This window comes from Equus asinus, chromosome 15, assembly GCF_041296235.1.
Source record: "Equus asinus isolate D_3611 breed Donkey chromosome 15, EquAss-T2T_v2, whole genome shotgun sequence".
Lineage (NCBI taxonomy): Eukaryota > Metazoa > Chordata > Mammalia > Perissodactyla > Equidae > Equus > Equus asinus.
In genome coordinates, this window is record NC_091804.1 from 28,207,838 (window position 1) to 28,225,016 (window position 17,179).

Genomic DNA, 17,179 nt, shown 5'->3' on the forward strand with positions numbered 1-17,179 from the left:
CCATTTTGTTTTGCACTTTCTGTCTCTTTGCTGCCTTTTCTAAAATCATTTTTTGATTGTGGCAAAATACATATAACATAAAATTTGCCATTTTAGCCACTCGTAAGCATACAGTTCAGTGGCATTAATTACATTAACCATGTTCTGCAACCATCACCACTATATAATTCTAAAACTCTTTCATTACCCCAAACAGAAACTGTATCTATTCAGCAATAACTCCTCCTTCCAAGCCCCTGCCCCCTAGTAACTTCTAATGTACTTTTCTGTCTCTGTGAATTTGCCTATTCTAGATATTTCATGTAAGTGGAATCATACGATATTTGTCCTTTTGTGTCTGGTTTATTTCACTTAGCATAATGTTTCAGGGCTCATCTATGTTATAGCACATATCAGAACTTCATTCCTTTTTATGGGTGAGTAACATTCCAGTGTGTGTATCCATATCTTGTTTATCCATTCATCTATTGATGGGCACTTGGGTTGTTTCCACCTTTGACCATTGTGAATAATACTGCTTTGAATATTGGCATACAAGTACCTGTTTAAATCTCTGTTTTCTCTTCTTTTGGGTATATACTTAGGGGTAGAATTGCTGGGTCATGTGGTAATTCTGTGTTTAACTTGTTGAGGAACCACCAAACTGTTTTCTACAGCAGCTGCACCATTTTACATTCCCACCAGCAATGCACAAGGTTCCAGTTTCCCCCCATCTTTGCCAACACTTGTTTTCTGGCGGGTTTTTTGGGTTGTTTTGTTTTTATCCTAATGGGTGTGAAGTGGTTTTGATTTGTAGTTCCCTAATGACTAATGATGTTGAGGATGCTTACTATTATCTTTGGAGAAATGTCTGTTCAAGTCTTTGCCCATTTTTTAATTGGACTGTTTGTCTTTTTGTTGTTAAGTTGTAGGAGTTCTTTATATAGTCTGGATATTAAACCTTTAGATAGATGATTTGCAGATAATTTTTCCATTCTCTAGGTTGTCTCTACACTTTCTTCTTAGTATCCTTTGATGAATAAAAGTTTTCTGTTTTAATGAAGTCAGATTTATTTTTTCTTTTGCTGCCTGTGCTTTTGATGTCGTAAGAAACTACTGCCATTATTTACAATAGCCAAGACGTGGAACCAGCCTACATGCCCAGAAACTGATGATTGGATAAAGAAGATGTGGTATATATACACAATGGAATACTACTCAGCCATAAAAAAAGACGAAATTGGCCCATTCACAACAATGTGGATGGACCTCGAGGGCATTATGTTAAGCGAAATAAGTCAGTCAGAGAAAGACGAACTCTATATGACTCCACTCATAGGTGGAAATTAGTATATTGAGAAGGAGATCTGATCCGTGGTTACCAGGGAAAAGGGGGGGTGGGGGGAGGGTACGGAGGGGGAAGTGGTGTACCCACAACATGACTAACAAAAATGTACAACTGAAATTTCACAAGCTTGTAATCCATCATAACATTAATAAAAAAAAAAAAACTACTGCCAAATTCAAGGTCATGAAGGTTTTCCCCTATGTTTTATTTTAAGAGTTTTATTTATTTTTGCTGAGGAAGATTCACCCTGAGCTAACATCCACTGCCAATCTTCCTCTTTTTGTATGTGAGCTGTTGCCACAGCATGGCCACTGACAGACAAGTGGTGTGTGTCCACGCCTGGGAACCAAACCCAGGCCGCCAAAGCAGAGTGTGCCAAACTTAACCACTAGGCCCCCGGGGCTGGCCCTATTCTAAGAGTTTTATAGTTTTAGCTCTTATGTTTAGGTCTTTGATCCATTCTGAGTTAATTATTTTATGTGGTACAAGGTGAGGGTCAACTTCATTCTTTGGCGTGTGGCTATCTAGCTTCCCCAGCAGCCTCTGTTGAAGAGACTGTGCTGTCCCCCATTCATCCTCGCTCCTGAGGGATAGTTCCTCTGGGCGTAGGATTTTCAGTTAGTACTTTAAGTCAATACAGTCTCTATCTGTTGCTGTAGTTTAGAAATTTGCTGTTTAATTCATTCCCTTGGCAGTAATCTGTCCTTTTCCTTTGGCTAGTTTTTAAGAGCTTCTCTGTCTTTGGTTTTACTGTAAATAAGAGTCAATTTGCTGGGGATCCATTTGGCTTCCTGACTCTTGAGGACCAGTGTCATTAGCCATTTCTGCGAAGTTCCTAATCAGGATCGCTTTGAATATTTCTTTCTTCCATTCTGTTTTCTTCTGTTAGAACTCTGATACATGTAGACTGAGTCTCCCTCTCTCTTCCATGTCTCTCAATCACTTTCTTTTTCATGGTCTCTTTTTTTTTGCCTTAAAGATTTTATTTTTCCTTTTTCTCCCAAAGCCCCCCAGTAAGTTGTGGGCCCTTCTAGCTCTGGCACGTGGAACGCCGCCTCAGCATGGCCTGATGAGTGGTGCCATGTCCGCACCCAGGATTCGAACTGGCGAAACCCAGGGCCTCTGAAGCGGAGCGCACAAACTTAACCACTCGGCCACGGGGCCGGCCCTCACAGTCTCTTCTTTTTAATACATTTAGTTGCTTCTTTTATTTCTTAAGAAACAAGGTGCCCAGGTAGAGCCTTATGGTTAGGAATTCTCAGGAGAAACTTTTCCTTTTATTCTCACTCTACCTTAGAACAAGCCAGGCACACATCCCACTACCTACTTGAGGCGGGGTGGGGGGGGGCTCATTTCATTTCCGGCAGCTTAGCTATTCATTTTAAAAGATGTTTTGTTAATCAAGCAGTTTGTGTTCTGTACCAGGAGCTTTTCACTCCTGTTCTCCTTGTGCTTTATTCTTTGTCCTGCTTCCCGCGTGGCCCTTGTCTCTGGGCTGGCCTGATTTTTCTCTTGCACTGCTTCCAGAGCTCGTGTTTTATCTCCTTCCATTGGCTCACATCTCTTTTTCCCAGCACCTCTATCTCTGCTTGGAACCACTGTTTGACATATTCATGACGAAATGTCACACTTTTCCTCTATTCTCTGGTAACAACTTTTGTGGTGAATGTTCTCTGCCATTTGCTGTTCCTGTAATATCTGCTGAGCTCTTGTATTACCTCCTTTTTAATTAATAATTTCTTAATGAGGTGAAACTCTTCCATGATGAGCTCTTGTCAGTAGATCATTGAGGGAGAGGGGCCAGGATTGTGTCTCAGGCTGGCAGGAAGACCTAAGGGACAGGTGCAGATGTGCATTCTTCAGCCTTGTCTTCTACTTTGGAGAACTCAAAACTGCCACCTTTATCTGAGACCTTTGACCCCAAGAATCCTCCTTGTGTGGCCATCACTGCATCTGGCAGCTTTCCTCATACACTGTGCTCTGGGGTTCTGTCAGAGACAATTTCTATTTCATTTCCATTTCTTGTTTACTCTGTTTTGCTCTTTAGTGACTTCTAAGGGGGTTAGAGGTAGCATTGTCTTTATGCCACCACTTTAAAACTGGAAGTCACACAAAAAGCCCTGGGCAAAAAAGCATGCCAAAGGATAAGAGACACTGGGACCCCCAGTTGAGAAAAGAGGGAAAAATGGTGTTGTAGGCAGAAAAGTGACCCCCACCCACCCAAGATCCATAGATCCACAGATCTAATACCCAGAACTGTGAGTATATTAGGTTGCAAAGGGGAATTAAGGTCACTAATCAGCTGACCTTAAGCCAGGGAGATTGTGCAGGAGGGTCCTTGAAAGTGGAAGAGGGAAGCCAGGCTGATACAACATGAGGACTCGACCCACCCTTTCTGGCTTTGAAGATGGAGGGAGGGGTTGTTTGAAATGTGGGTGGCTCTAGAACCTGGAAAAGGCAGAAACCGATTCTGCCCTCGAGCCTCTGGGAGACACCTTGATTTTAGCCTAGTGAGACCCCTGTAGGACTTCTAACCTACAGAACTGTAAGATAACAAATTGGTGTTGTTTAAGCTGCCCAAAAACCCCCCAAAAACTAGAAGTCACACTAAAAGACCAGCCTTGTATTCCTGGGCTAAACACTTCATGGTCAGCTCTTCTGTTGCATTCTATTTGCTTCTATTTTATTTAAGACTTTACATTTATGTTCATAATGAATGTGGTCTATTATTGGCATGTCCTGTCTGCTCTCAAGTCTCCTGAAATGAATTGTGTCATTTTCTGTGTTTATTTACTGTCTGCAGCAGTTTGAATATTCTACGGCAGGGATTTTTTAAACAGTTACTGGTCTAATCAGAGTTTCTATTTCTTTTTGAGTCCGTGATACTAATTTATGTTTTCCTGGAAAATTGTTCCATTTAAACTCAGTTTTCAAATTTATTGCCATAAAATGTCCTTAAGAACTAAATGATGAGGTTCACTTTATATGTATTGTTTGCATTTTTCACAGTGAGAGTGGATTAGTATATAAATAAAATGAAGACCAACTGCCATCACCAAATAATGACTGGTTTCCTCAGGTGGGATGGGCAGGTGAGAGCCGCGACCCCGATCCTGCCTTCCACCCCAAGAGACGCCGCTCTGCTCAGTCTTTCTCCACCTTCTCTTTCTCAGTCTTAGGAAAAGTCCTCAGTGCTGTGGGCAGTGCCCAGCTCCTGATGTCCCAGAAGTTCCAGCAGTTCCGGGGCCTCTGTGAGCAGAACTTGGTGAGTGATTCTTCCTCCACAGCGGGGCTTCCGGCCTTTGGCCGCCTGCCAGCCCCCATCAGGATTAGCCCCTGGAAGCCTCCGTGAGCACCTCCGTAACATGGAGAAGGTGCTGCTTCCTCGTGGCACTGGAAAGAGGATGGTGACACATGTCAGTGCCTAGCATGAGAAAGGGGCCAGGAATGGTCCTGTCAGATCTCTAATACCTTTTGAAATAGCAAAGTGGACTCTGTGTAAAAACAGCCACATGAAAGTTAAAAATCAATTAGCACTGATTTGTTTATATAAAACTCTATATCTAAGACGACAGTCAAGGTAAGAACTAAAGACATACGACCACTAGGCTTCGTGGGTCTCCCCCACCCTTACCTGTCTGGAGGGCAGCTTTTCTTGTGGAAGCCTCTCCAGCTGCTCAGGGCCGGTGTACTCCATGGGGTAGAGGACAATGGCGAGTGTTTGTCCCCGGGACCTGTAGGGTTTGTGGGTTGGCTGGGGTAGTCGTGATGAGAAATGTGTTGTCAAAGAACAGAATGATGGGGGGGAACCACCTGGACTCACCTTGGCGTGATCCTGGCTCCTCCCCACCTCACTGTGAGATCATGGCCAAGAACTTCTGTTTCCGTCCTGTAAAATAAGAACATTTGTCTGCCTGGCATGCATTAGTGACATGAGAGCCTTCCTCACTGTAGCCCTACAGGGGTGGCAACGGCCTCAGTCCCCACGTATGTGCAGGGCCTGCTCTCATGATGGAACCATCTTCTTCTCCCAGAGATCTCCACCATCAGGGCTGGCAGTGCCCAGGAACTAGTGTCACTTACCCATACAAATACTGACCCTGGGAATGGGAGCAAGACTAGGCCTCAGGAGACCCCAACCATACTTGGGATGGGGTGCAGGATAAGCTTCTGCCTTGCTTGCCCCACTGATCGCCATCTGCCCCACAGAACCCTGATGCCAACCCACGTCCAACAGCCCAGGACCTGGCAGGGTTCTGGGACCTGCTACAGCTGTCCATTGAGGACATCAGCATGAAGTTTGATGAACTCTACCACCTCAAGGCCAACAGCTGGCAGCTGGTGGAGACCCCCGAGAAGAGGAAGGTGAGCATGGAGCAGTGCGGAGGGGAAGTCCAGGGACAAATTCCTGGTCGGCAATAACGCTGCCCACATCGGTCAGTGCTGCTTGGCTCCCTTCTCCGTGTGTTGTCTTTGAGCTGGGGGCTCACATCCATCAGTGCGCGGGGTCCATGCTCGGCACTTGTCCAGCATGCCGCTCGCTCTGTGTAGTTGAGGCTGCCCCCCTAAGCATGCCACCCTGCCCTGCATGTTCAGAAAATGGGGCTCCTGGGAGACACATGCCCATAGCCTCGAGCACTAGAGTATACATGGCTGTTGGAACTTTGGAGGCAGAAAAATGGTCCTTCTCCTGGGGCCACATTGCCAGGAGTACGGGTGTCTTGACCCAATTCTGCCTCCTGGGGCAGGCTTTTCCCTGAGGCTCAGGCATCCTTCTGTACAACAGTGGCACCCAATGCCCCCTACAGTTGTTAGTTCCTAGACTGTGGCCCTTGTGGGCTCTGATCCCCTAGAACAGCATGTGAGATGGGGCCTGGGAGCTGGAGGCCCTGGATTTAAATCCCACCTCTGGCTGTGTGACTCAGGCTTGTTCTTGCCTGAGTCTTAGGTTCCCAATGGTTCAAAGCAGGGGTGGGAGCAGGTGATCTGCCCATCCCTTCCTGCTAGAACATTCTAGGATCCTAAGCTTGCTTTTTGCTCCTATGCCTTGTGCTATTCCCATTATCATTGCTTCTTGTGGCTTCCTGATTCCAAATGTGTGTTGCTTGTGCCCAATGCGGGAGGCTGGGGTGGAGACTCCAGCTGCCAGCATATGGTGGGTGGTAGCACCACACAAAAGGTGGTACCTTTATTTTATTTTTCTTCCCTCCTCACTGTCTCACTAAAGGAAGAGAAGAAACCACCCCCTCCAGTCCCAAAGAAGCCAGCCAAATCCAAGCCGGCAGTGAGCCGCGACAAGGCCTCTGACGCTGGGGACAAGCAGCGTCAGGAAGCCCGCAAGAGACTCCTGGCGGCCAAGCGGGCAGCTTCTGTGCGGCAGAACTCAGCCACAGAGAGCGCAGACAGCATCGAGATTTATGTCCCCGAGGCCCAGACCCGGCTCTGAGACCAGGAAGCAAACAATCTTAAGTCATTAAGAAAAAAACCACACAAACTAAATGCAAATGGAACAAAATTTTCTCAACCTTTAGTATGATTAGTCTGTCTAGAGACCCTGAGCCAACTTTCAAATTGACGCATACAAGGGCTCACAATTTGGCTTTTTTGGGTCCCTCTCAGCTTTAGGTTATGAAGACTTCACACAAAAAAGTCAACAAAAACACAAAAGTATAAAACTTTTTTTTTCCTCTTGCTGGCCGTGGTGGACGAGATAGATGGACTTCGGCAACTCCCGGCCCAGCCTCCAGACTGCAGTCTTTTTACTTGTTCTATCTAATGAGAACTTAAACTAGCTTGTTTACAAGATGACGACAGTCCAAGGGCAGCCTTGGGCACCTGCCATGTCCTTCCTTCTTTTCCCAGCCACCCCCGCTCTGACCTTGGAGTTTTCATTCTTACATTTTTCTCTCTCCCCTTCAGAGCTCACACGGGGGTCACCATCCTGGCTGTCGGCTTTCTGGTTCTCAGCCCTTTTCGTGGTTGAGAGCCCAGAGGACAGAGATGGACACGCATCCCCTCCCCCACCAAGTGCTCACACACAGTCACACACGCGCACACACGCAGATGTAGGTTCCTCTCAGCAGAAGCAGCCCTCCCACCGCGATCCGCCAGCATCAGGGTCAGGCGGGTGACTCGCCTCTCTGAGAAGATGAGGAAGGTTTAAGTCTGGGGCGGGGGGGGGGGTGACTGAGATAAAAGCCACAGTTATCACACTCCAGACTCCCGCCTTTTTCTTCTCTCCAGCCCCTTCTTCCTTCAGCGAACGTATGACTCTGACTCGCAGGGGGCACTTGAGAGAGGGACCCCGTTTTCCAGGGGTTGTCTGTTCCTGGCCGAGCCTGTGTACAGCACCCGAGGGGCGGGCGGGCGGCTGTCTGTACGTATGTGTACATATGCACATAGACCTTAGAGTGTATATTTAACAAATGCCCATCTGCTCACCCATGCCCACCAGCGCCACCGCTGGCTCTTGGGGCACCTGGCAGGAGGCGGGTGTGTGAATAGCATATATTTTTACATGTACTATATCTAGGTGTGTGTACACGTGTGTGTAAAAATATATACCTTGTGTGTAAGCAGCCCTTTTTTTGGTCTTCCACCTACCCCCCCCCCCCCCCAACCATGGGACTATCTGCCCAGCCTCTGAGTTTTCTGTTCTGTTCTATTTTTTTACCCCAGTCATCCTCTCTCCCCTGCCCCCCCCAGCCCCACTCCCAGGGTGTCATGAGCCCTGAGCTGCAGTGGCCCGGGCCTGCAGGGCGGGGAGGGGGAAGGTGAGGCCCAGCCCGCAGTGCGCTCAGGGCTCGAGGGCTGCTCTCTCCTGTGTATACGAATAGGCACTGGAGACGTCCTTGTGTCCGGCACTTGCTGCAGGGGACCCCGGGTGAACCGAGGGCCTGCTCTGGGGCCCCATTCCAGCTTGGCCGCCGTCTGTGACCTTGGGCAAGTCACTTGACCTCTGTGTGCCTCAACTTCCTCCTCTGTAAAACAGGGACAGTCCCTGCCCCTCCCTACCTCACAGGCATGTTGTGAGAATAAATGAGGTAACGTGTACCAAGGGCTCATGGTGTTATTGCAGCGGGATGGGCCAGGCTGGGGTGAGGCGAGTGGAGCAGATGCCCCAGGAGACTGAGCCGGACACCCCTTCCAAATGGCAGCTCTTTGGAAACAGGCTGACTTGAGCGCAAACCATAATTCCAGCTGTCATGTACCAGCTCTGTGATCCTGGGCAAGAAAACTAAGCTCTTGGTTCCCTCACCTGGAAAATGAGTGTGCAACATCTACCTTACCAGCTTCCTCTGAGAAATAAATGCTTAATTAGTCGTCGCTACATGGGAGCCAAGATGGGCTGCCCTTGCTGACAACTCACACCTCTTCCACAGCCCCCGACTCTGCTTGAGCATCTCCCGGGACAGGGTACTGGGGCCCGGGCAGCTTCCGCCACTCGACAGCCACGTGCACCAAGTGCACTTCCTGAGCACCTGCTGTCCCAGGCCAGGGCCTGGCAGTCATTCACAGAGCTCACGCTCTCGGGGGACACAGACACTGAACATGTCACAGACGAGTTCAAGTCTCCAACAGGTGACAGAAAAGAAAATGCAACGCAGTGAGGGTGTGGGAACCCATGACAGCATCACCAAACCCAGTCTGGGCAGGAGCATTGTGGTCAAGCCTGGAAGGACAGTGGGTATTAACCAGCTTTGGGGATGGGGGTGGTGTGCAGCGGAGAGCCTGGAGAAAGCACATTCAAGGCAGAAGGAACTGTAGGTGCCAAAACCCGCTGGGAAGAACGTGCGAAAGTTTTTGGGCCAGGCTGAGCTGCAGACCCCTGGTCTCCCTCGGTCTGTCTCAGGCCCAGGGAATGCACAGAACTGCCTCCTCAGGAACGTTGTTCACCTGCCCGGCCCTTCCCCAGTTGGGCCCCTTGTGAGCTCATCCCAACCCTGTGGGCAAAACCTCCCTGCACTGGGAGCAGTGGGCTCTCATCTGTGAATCCTGTTAGTGGCACCTGAGCATCTAGTGACCATGGTGGCTCTGATTAACTCCTGGGGCTGGCACCTTCCTCGACCTACCCCTGCCCTGAGACCCGGCAGGGGGTGACTTGAAGGGTTAAGTGAAGAGGTTTTAGGTTACCTTGGGCACTGAACTAGGCACCCAGAGGTGAGTGAATGCAAGAGGCGGCCACGCTGGACTTGAGGGCCCCCATCCAGCTGGCAGCCCAGCTCTACCGACGGGCCCTGGGGGACCGGGGTGGATCCTGACCCCTTCAGAGCTTGAGTGTTTGTGTGGCAGCAGAGGAGGGGCCTTGAGGGTTGATCAGGGCCTCAGGGAGGGATCCTGCACTCCCTGAGTCAGAGCATAGTGGGGAGGGAAGCATCTGATGTGCAGAATCTGGGCCCCACTCCCAGTCCTACTGGGGCGGCAGTGGAGGGACCCCCTCTCCCCCGAGTTGAAAGAATAGTCCTTTACCCAGAATTACCAACTGTCAACATTTTGCCACATTTGCATTATTCCTCTCAGGTACATACACAAACATGTTTCCCCTGGAGCCATTTGGAAAGTAAGTTACATACATCATGATACTTCACCCCCTTACAGACCATGCAGCTCCTAAGAATAAGGACATTTCTGCACGACCACAATACCATTATCACCCTCTAATCTAACAAACGAGTGGTCTGCAAGCACCTCCCTTAGCCAGGAAGGCACTCGGTGTGCAGACATTAGCTAAAGCACAGCATGGTCCACATGTCCCAGTGATGTCCTCTATGGCTTTTCCTTTGTACCTCTCCAGAACCCAGTTAAGGATCATTCATTCCTTTCAGTTATCATGTCTCGCTTTTTTTCCCCCCCTGCTTTTTCTTTCCTAAATCCCCCCAGTACACAGTTGAATACTTTTAGTTGTGGGTCGGTCTCTGGTTGTGGCATGTGGGACGCCACCTCGGGCCTGACGAGCGGTGCCATGTCCGCACCCAGGATCCAAACCAGCAAAACCCTGGGCCGCCAGGGAGCACACGTCCGAAGCAGAGCACACGAACTTAACCACTCAGCCACGGTGCCAGCCCCATGTCTCTTTAGTTTTGTTGAATCAAAAACAGTTTTTGTTTTGTTTTTCATGACATTGACAGTTTTTAAGTGTCCAAGCATCTTAGAGAATGCTGCATAATTTGGATTTTTCTTCCCATGACTAGATTCAGATTAAACAGTTTTAACAAGAATATGGCTTAGATGATGTCCCATCTCCTGTACTCTGTTCTATCAGGGAGGCATTTGTCACTTCAGGGAAAGGCTGAAAGCAGCTTCCCAGAGAAGCTGGCAATGAGTCCTCAGCCTCTGCGTTTCCAAAGCTCAGTCCTGGAGGGAACAGAAAGGACGAAGACTGAGGGAGACGGGAAGCACCCTCCTGAAAGCTGCAGGGTGCTGCGCAAGAGGCAGAGGGAGAAACCGACTGTGCGTCGTCCCTGGGTCCCTGGGGACCACCCACAGGGCTGCAGATCGGAAAGCAGGGAGGCCCAGCTTCCCCTTTTAGACCCCCTGCTCCCTCAGGGTCGCAGGCCCCCAAGCCTCAAGGAGAGAGAGAAGGCTCGGCCACAGCCAGGAGCAGCGCTGGGCCTAGGGGCCATTTGGCCAGGACAGAAGGACAAAGCCATTGCCACCAGTGGCCTGAGAGCCAGGGACCAAGCGGATGCCAGCATGGGTAAGTGCTGACCGACTGAAATGAAGTTCCTACCACCAGCACTGGAGTGGAGTTTATAAGAGAAATTCAAAATGAAGTTGTGCCTCCTGCCCGTCTGAATCTGGCTGACCTGAAAAATCAGCGTGGTCCCCACTGGCCCTCCCGCCTCTGCTATGGCAGTCTCCCTCTTCTCCCTCCAAAAGTCCGTGTCTGCTCAGAACCCTTTGCAGCTGCCCAGTGCAGGCAGGAGGAAATCCAGCCTCTCCACCTTGGCCTTGGAGGCCCCTGCTTACCTTTCAGGCTGCACCTCCCTTGGGAGCCCATCCCCTGCTCTCTGCCCTCCAGCCTCACCCCAGGCCTCGCACAGAGAGCCATGGCTCCCCCACCGATAGAGTTAACACCCACACCTTCCTCAGCTCTCAGGCCAGCTGGCATTTCCTCAGGGAAACCCTCCCAAAGCCCCTCACCAGGCCAGGTGGGTGCAAACCCCCTGCTCTACACTTGGAGCTTGAGAGGTACTTCGCCTGGCTTTCTTTGTTGCTGTCACTGATATAACGATAATTACATCTGTGTGATTTTAAGTGAGTATCTGTCTCCATCAAGAGATGGTGGGCTCCCTGAGGACAGGAATTAAGTTTTGTCACCAGTCTCAGTGCCTAGCACAGAGGAGACCCTCAAGAACTATTTCCAAAATTAAAGAACTCGTCGGGGGGAGGAGGAGCAGGACTTCACAGAGAAGGCAATATTTGAGCTGGGCTTTGAGGGATGAGTAGGAGTTCCCCAAGTGACGGGCACAGTGAGCACATAGGCAGAAGGGGGAGACTGTGCTGCTGCTCAGAGAGAGGGCAATGCTTGACAGGCCTTGAATGCCAGGTTAAGATGTAAAGGCTTTCACCAGCTTTGAACAGAGCAGGGACATTTCCTTCCATGGAACCCAACTTCTCACGAGACAGGGGCCCCCAGTCCTAGCTTCCATGGAGCCATGGTACCCTGGTAACCCAGCCAGCACCAGGGTTTGTCTCCAAAACATGTAAGCAGAGCCCAGCCTGGTGAAGCGCTATGACCAACGAGGAACATGGGCTCTTGGGGACCCTCAGCTGCTAATGGCTTTAACCTTCTATAGGCCGACAACTCTTACACCGAAATCTGCAACCTGGGGGCTGGCCCCGTGGCCGAGTGGTTAAGTTCACATGCTCTGCTTTGGTGGCCCAGGGTTTTGCAGGTTCAAATCCTGGGCGCAGACATGGCACTGCTCATCAGGCCATGCTGAGGCGGCGTCCCACATGCCACAACTAGAAGGACCCACAACTAAAAATACACAACTATGTACCAGGGGGCTTTGGGAGAAAAAGGAAAAATAAAATCTTTAAATCTGCAACCTGTACCTTTCCTTGAACTCCACACTTCACACTTGCCATCTCCACTTGGATGTCTAACAGGCAATCTCAAAATTAACATGCCTACCAGCTAGTAAGAGGAAGTGAGGAGGTTAGAAAATCACCATTTGGCAACTATCATAGTAACAAACGAATCATCCGTGGGTGTTAAGAAACATGGGTGAAAGTTTGATGAGGAACAGAATATTCAGTCTCAAAGGAACACCCCACAAATTACTTATTCATTAACTATAAAATGGAAAAATAGGGGCCGGCCCTGTGGCCGAGTGGTTAAGTTTGCATGCTCCACTGTGGCAGCCCAGGGTTTCCCCAATTCGAATCCTGGGTGCAGACACGGCACCGCTCATCAAGCCATGCTGAGGCGGCATCCCACATGCCACAACTAGAAGGACCCACAACTAAAATATACAACTATGTACCAGGGGGCTTTGGGGAGAAAAAGGAAAAAAAATAAAATCTTTAAAAGGGAAAAATACTAACTTTTCTTTTTTTTTTTTCCTTTGGTGAGGAAGATTTGCCCTGAGCTGTTGCCAATCTTCCTGTTTTGTACGCGAGCCACCATCTCATCATGGCCACCGACAGAAGAGTGGTGTAGGTCCGCACCCAGGAACCGAAGTGGAGTGCACTGAACTTAACCACTAGGCCCCGGGGCTGGCCCAGTAGTAACTTTCTTACGGATAAATCTGGCAGACACTACCTTAACTAGATGGCCAAAGTCATTACTACCAGTGATGGGGAAACTTAATACCACACTTCCCCTGATAAGATGCACTGAGAAGGGCACAACGTCATTTCCGTGCTATTCCTGTCAAAAACCCATGACCTGAAGCTAATCCTGAGGGGGCACCAAGTAACTGGCCTGGACTCTCCAAAAACGTCAGGGTCATGAAAGACCAAGAAAAGCTAAGGAACTGTTCCAGATTAAGACGTCTCAACAGATGCAGAAAGAGCATTTGACAAAAGCCAATACCCTTTCATGAAAAAAATATTCAACACGCTAGGACTAGAAGAGGACTTCCTCAAGCTCATACAGGGCATCCAAGGAAAATCCACAGCTAACACCATATTGAATGGGAAAAGACCGAAAGCTTTCTCCCTAACATCAGGAACAAGACAAGGCTGTCTGCTCTTGCCACATCTGTCATTCGACCTTGTACTGGAGGTTCCAGCCAAGGCAATTAGGCAAAAAGATGAATGAAGGGCATCCAGATTGGAAAGAAAGAAGTTAAACTATCTCAATTTGCAGATAACATGATCTTTCATATAGAAAATCCTAAGGTATCCACAAAAGAGCTCTTAGAGTTAATGAGCTCGGCAATGTTCCTGGAAGCAGGATCAATATACAAAAATCAACAGTATTTCTACTGTGATATAATAAAAAATAATATTTGGTCTTTGTCCCTGGCACACAGCTCCTAAAAACCCTTGAAATCTCTGAAGGAATGAGTGTCTTTTGTGTGCTAATGAGAAGACTGGGGCTGGGGGCCCTAGGCAGCTTTAGGATGAGGGCTGGTTGCCAAAAAGAGAGGCATGATTAGAGGGTTGGAACGTTCAGCCTCAGTCGCCAGCCTCCAGGGAGGGAAGAGGGGCTGGAGTCAATCATCAATGGCCAGTGATTTAATCAATTATGTCTGTGTAATGAAACCTCCATAAAAACCCCTCAACAACAGGGTTGGAGAGTTTCCAGGCTGGCGAACACTTAAAGGTGCTGGGAGGATGGCACGCCTGGAAAGGGCGTGGAAGCTCCCCACCCGGCCCCCATCTCACCCTACGCATCTCTTCCGTTTGGCTGCTCCCGAGTTCTATCATTTATAGTTAACTGGTAATAGTAAGTAAATTGTTTTCCTGGGTTCTGTGAGCTGTTCTAGCTAATATTTTTAGGGCGGGGAGGAACCCCCAATTTGTAGCCAAGTTGGACAGAAGTGGGGGTAACCTAGAAACCCAATACTTGCAACTGGCGTCTGATGTGAGGGCAATCTTGTGGGACTGAGGCCTTAACCCTGTGGAGTCTGACATTAACACCAGGTAGTTAGGGTCAGAATTGAACTGTACTGCAGGACACCCAGTTGGTGTCCAGAGAGTTGGAGAATTGGTTGACTTGAGGAAAAAAACCCACATATTTGGTGTCAGAAGTGTTGTGAGTAAAATCAGTTTAACTACTAGTGGACACTGAAAATGGATTTAAGAAAACAATTCCATTTACAATGGCATCAAAAAGAATAAAGTAGTTAGGAAGAAAGTTAACAAAAGAAGTATATGGGCTGGCCTGGTAGCATAGTGGTTAAGTTCTTGTGCTCCACTTTGGTGGCCTGGGGTTTGCAGGTGCCTATCCCAGGTCCAGACCTAGTACCACTTGTCAAGCCAGGCTCTGGCCACATCCCACATACAAAAAATAGAGGAAGACTGGCACAGATGTTAGCTCAGGGACAATCTTCCGCAAGCAAAAAGAGGAAGATTGACAACAGATGTTAGCTCAGGGCCCATCTTCCTCACAAAGGGAAAAAAAAAAAAAAGAAGTGTAAGACTGGTACACTGAAAACTACAAAACATCATTGAGAGAAATTTTTAAAGACCTAAGTAAAGGAAAAAGCATTTCATGTTCATGGATCAGAAGACTTAGTATTGTTAAGATGGTAAGACTCCTGCAAATTAAATATACAGATTCAACATAATCTACCAAAATCCCAACTGCCTTTTCTGCAGAAATTGACTAGCTCATCTTAAATTTCATGTGGAAATGCAAGAGACCCTGAACAGCCAAAGCAATCTTGAAAAAAACAGAAGGTGGATGACACACTTCCTGGTTTCAAAACTCACTACAAAACTAAAGAGATCAGGATTCTTTGGTACTGGCATAAGGGAAGACATACACATCAATGAAACAGAATTGGGAGTCCAGAAATAAACCCATACATTTATGGACAGCTGATTTTCAACAAGGACGCCAAGAAAATTCACTGGGGAAAGAGCAGTTGTCTTAACAAACGGTTTTGGGACAACCGGATATCCACATGCAGAAGAAGGGAGTTGGACCCTTACCTCACACCATATACAAAATTAACTCCAAGTGGATTAGAGACCTACATTTAAGAGCTAAAACCATAAAACTCTTAGAATAAAACATACGTGTAAATCTTTATGACCTTGGATTAGGCAATGGTTTCTTGGATATGATATCAAAAGTACAAGAAACTAAAGAAAAAAATAGATAAACCTCACCAAAGTTAAAAACATTTGTGCTTCTTGAAACTATCAAGAAAATGAAAAGACAATCCACGAAACTGGAGAAAAATATTTGCAAATCATATTATCCGGTAAGGGTGTAATAAATAGAATATATAAAGTACCTTTGCAATCCAACAAGAAAAAAACAAATTATAAAATGGGCAAAACAGGGCTGGCCCAGTGGTGCAGCGGTTAAGTGCACATGTTCCATTTTGGTGGCCCAGGGTTCGCCAGTTCGGATCCCGGGTGTGGACATGGCACCACTTGGCAAGCCATGCTGTGGCAGGCGTCCCACATATAAAGTAGAGGAAGATGGGCATGGATGTTAACTCAGGGCCAGTCTTCCTCAGCAAAAAGAGGAGGATTGGCAGTAGATGTTAGCTCAGGGCTAATCTTCCTCAAAAAAAAAAAGGGCAAAACATCTGAATAATCATTTCTTCACAGGAAGACAGACAAATTTTCAATAAGCACACGAAAAGATGTTCAACAAAACTAATCATTAGGGACATGCTAATCAAAACCACAATGTGATACCACTTCATACCCAACAGGATGGCTAGAAGACAAGTGTTGGTGAGGATGTGGAGAAACAAGAACCCTCATACATTACTGGTGGGATTGTAAAATGGTACAGCAGTGTGGAAAAGTTTGGAAGTCCCTCAAAAACTTAAGCATAGAGTTAAAAATGACCCAGCAATTCCACTCTTAGACATATACCCAAAAAAGTGAAAACATACATCCACACATAAACTTATACACCAATGTTCACAGCAGCATTATTCATAATGGCCAAAAAGTGGAAACAACTCAAATGTCCATCAACTGATCAATACATAAACAACATGTAGTACATCCATGGAATGGAATACTACTCAGCAATAAAAAGAATGAAGTACTAAAAAGAAAATCTAAAAGAAAAAAAATTATTTAAAACGGGGCTGGCCCTGTGGCCAAGTGGTTAAGTTTGTGTGCTCTGCTCCGGCGGCCCAGGGTTTTGCCGGTTTGGATCCTGGGCGTGGACCTAGCACGACTCATCAAGCCATGCTGAGGCAGCATCCCACAGGCCACAAGAAGGACCCACAACTAAAAATATACAACTATGTACCGGGGAGCTTTGGGGAGAAGAAGGAAAAATTTTAAAAATCTAAAAAAAAGAAAAAGAATGATGTACTGATACATGTTATAAAATGGGTGAACTTTGAAAACATTATGCAATATATTATTATTCAGCCTTAAAAATGAAGAAAATTCTGGCATGCTACAAGATGGATGACCCTTCAGGATATTATGCTAAACGAAATAAGCCAGTCACGAAAGGACAAATACTGTATATGATTACACTTATATGAGGTACCTAGAGAAGTCAAATTGAGAGACAGAAAGTAGAATGGTGGTTGCCCAGCTGTTCAGGGAAGAGAATAGGAAGTTACTGTTTAATGGATACAAAGTCTCAGTTGGGGAAGATGAAAAAGTTCTAGAGAAGGATGGTTGCCATGGCTGTGCAACAACATGAATACACTTAATGCCACTGAACTATAGCCTTAAAAATGGTTA

General features: G+C 47.4%; 1 protein-coding gene and 1 long non-coding RNA gene across 16 annotated transcripts in view; one reads left to right on the forward strand and one right to left on the reverse strand.

Moving 5' to 3' along the window:
- The window catches only part of DLGAP4 (DLG associated protein 4), a 132,284-nt gene extending 123,904 nt beyond the window's left edge, over positions 1-8,380 (forward strand). For 12 of the 13 annotated variants that reach the window (XM_044748714.2, XM_044748713.2, XM_044748715.2 and 9 more), the window contains 3 exons: positions 4,501-4,592; positions 5,537-5,692; positions 6,555-8,380. In XM_044748714.2, coding sequence (XP_044604649.1) covers positions 4,501-4,592; positions 5,537-5,692; positions 6,555-6,773 — 467 coding nt within the window. In that variant the 3' untranslated portion in view covers positions 6,774-8,380. Of the gene's footprint in view, positions 1-4,500; positions 4,593-5,536; positions 5,764-6,554 lie in introns of all 13 variants that reach the window. The other variant, XM_044748716.2, reaches the window with a different exon arrangement.
- The window catches only part of LOC139040322 (uncharacterized), a 53,076-nt gene continuing 40,147 nt past the window's right edge, over positions 4,251-17,179 (reverse strand). For 2 of the 3 annotated variants that reach the window (XR_011494629.1, XR_011494628.1), the window contains 2 exons: positions 5,151-5,216; positions 4,251-4,720 (listed from right to left, as the gene is read on the reverse strand). This is a non-coding gene — a long non-coding RNA (uncharacterized lncRNA). Of the gene's footprint in view, positions 4,721-4,961; positions 5,062-5,150; positions 5,217-17,179 lie in introns of all 3 variants that reach the window. The other variant, XR_011494627.1, reaches the window with a different exon arrangement.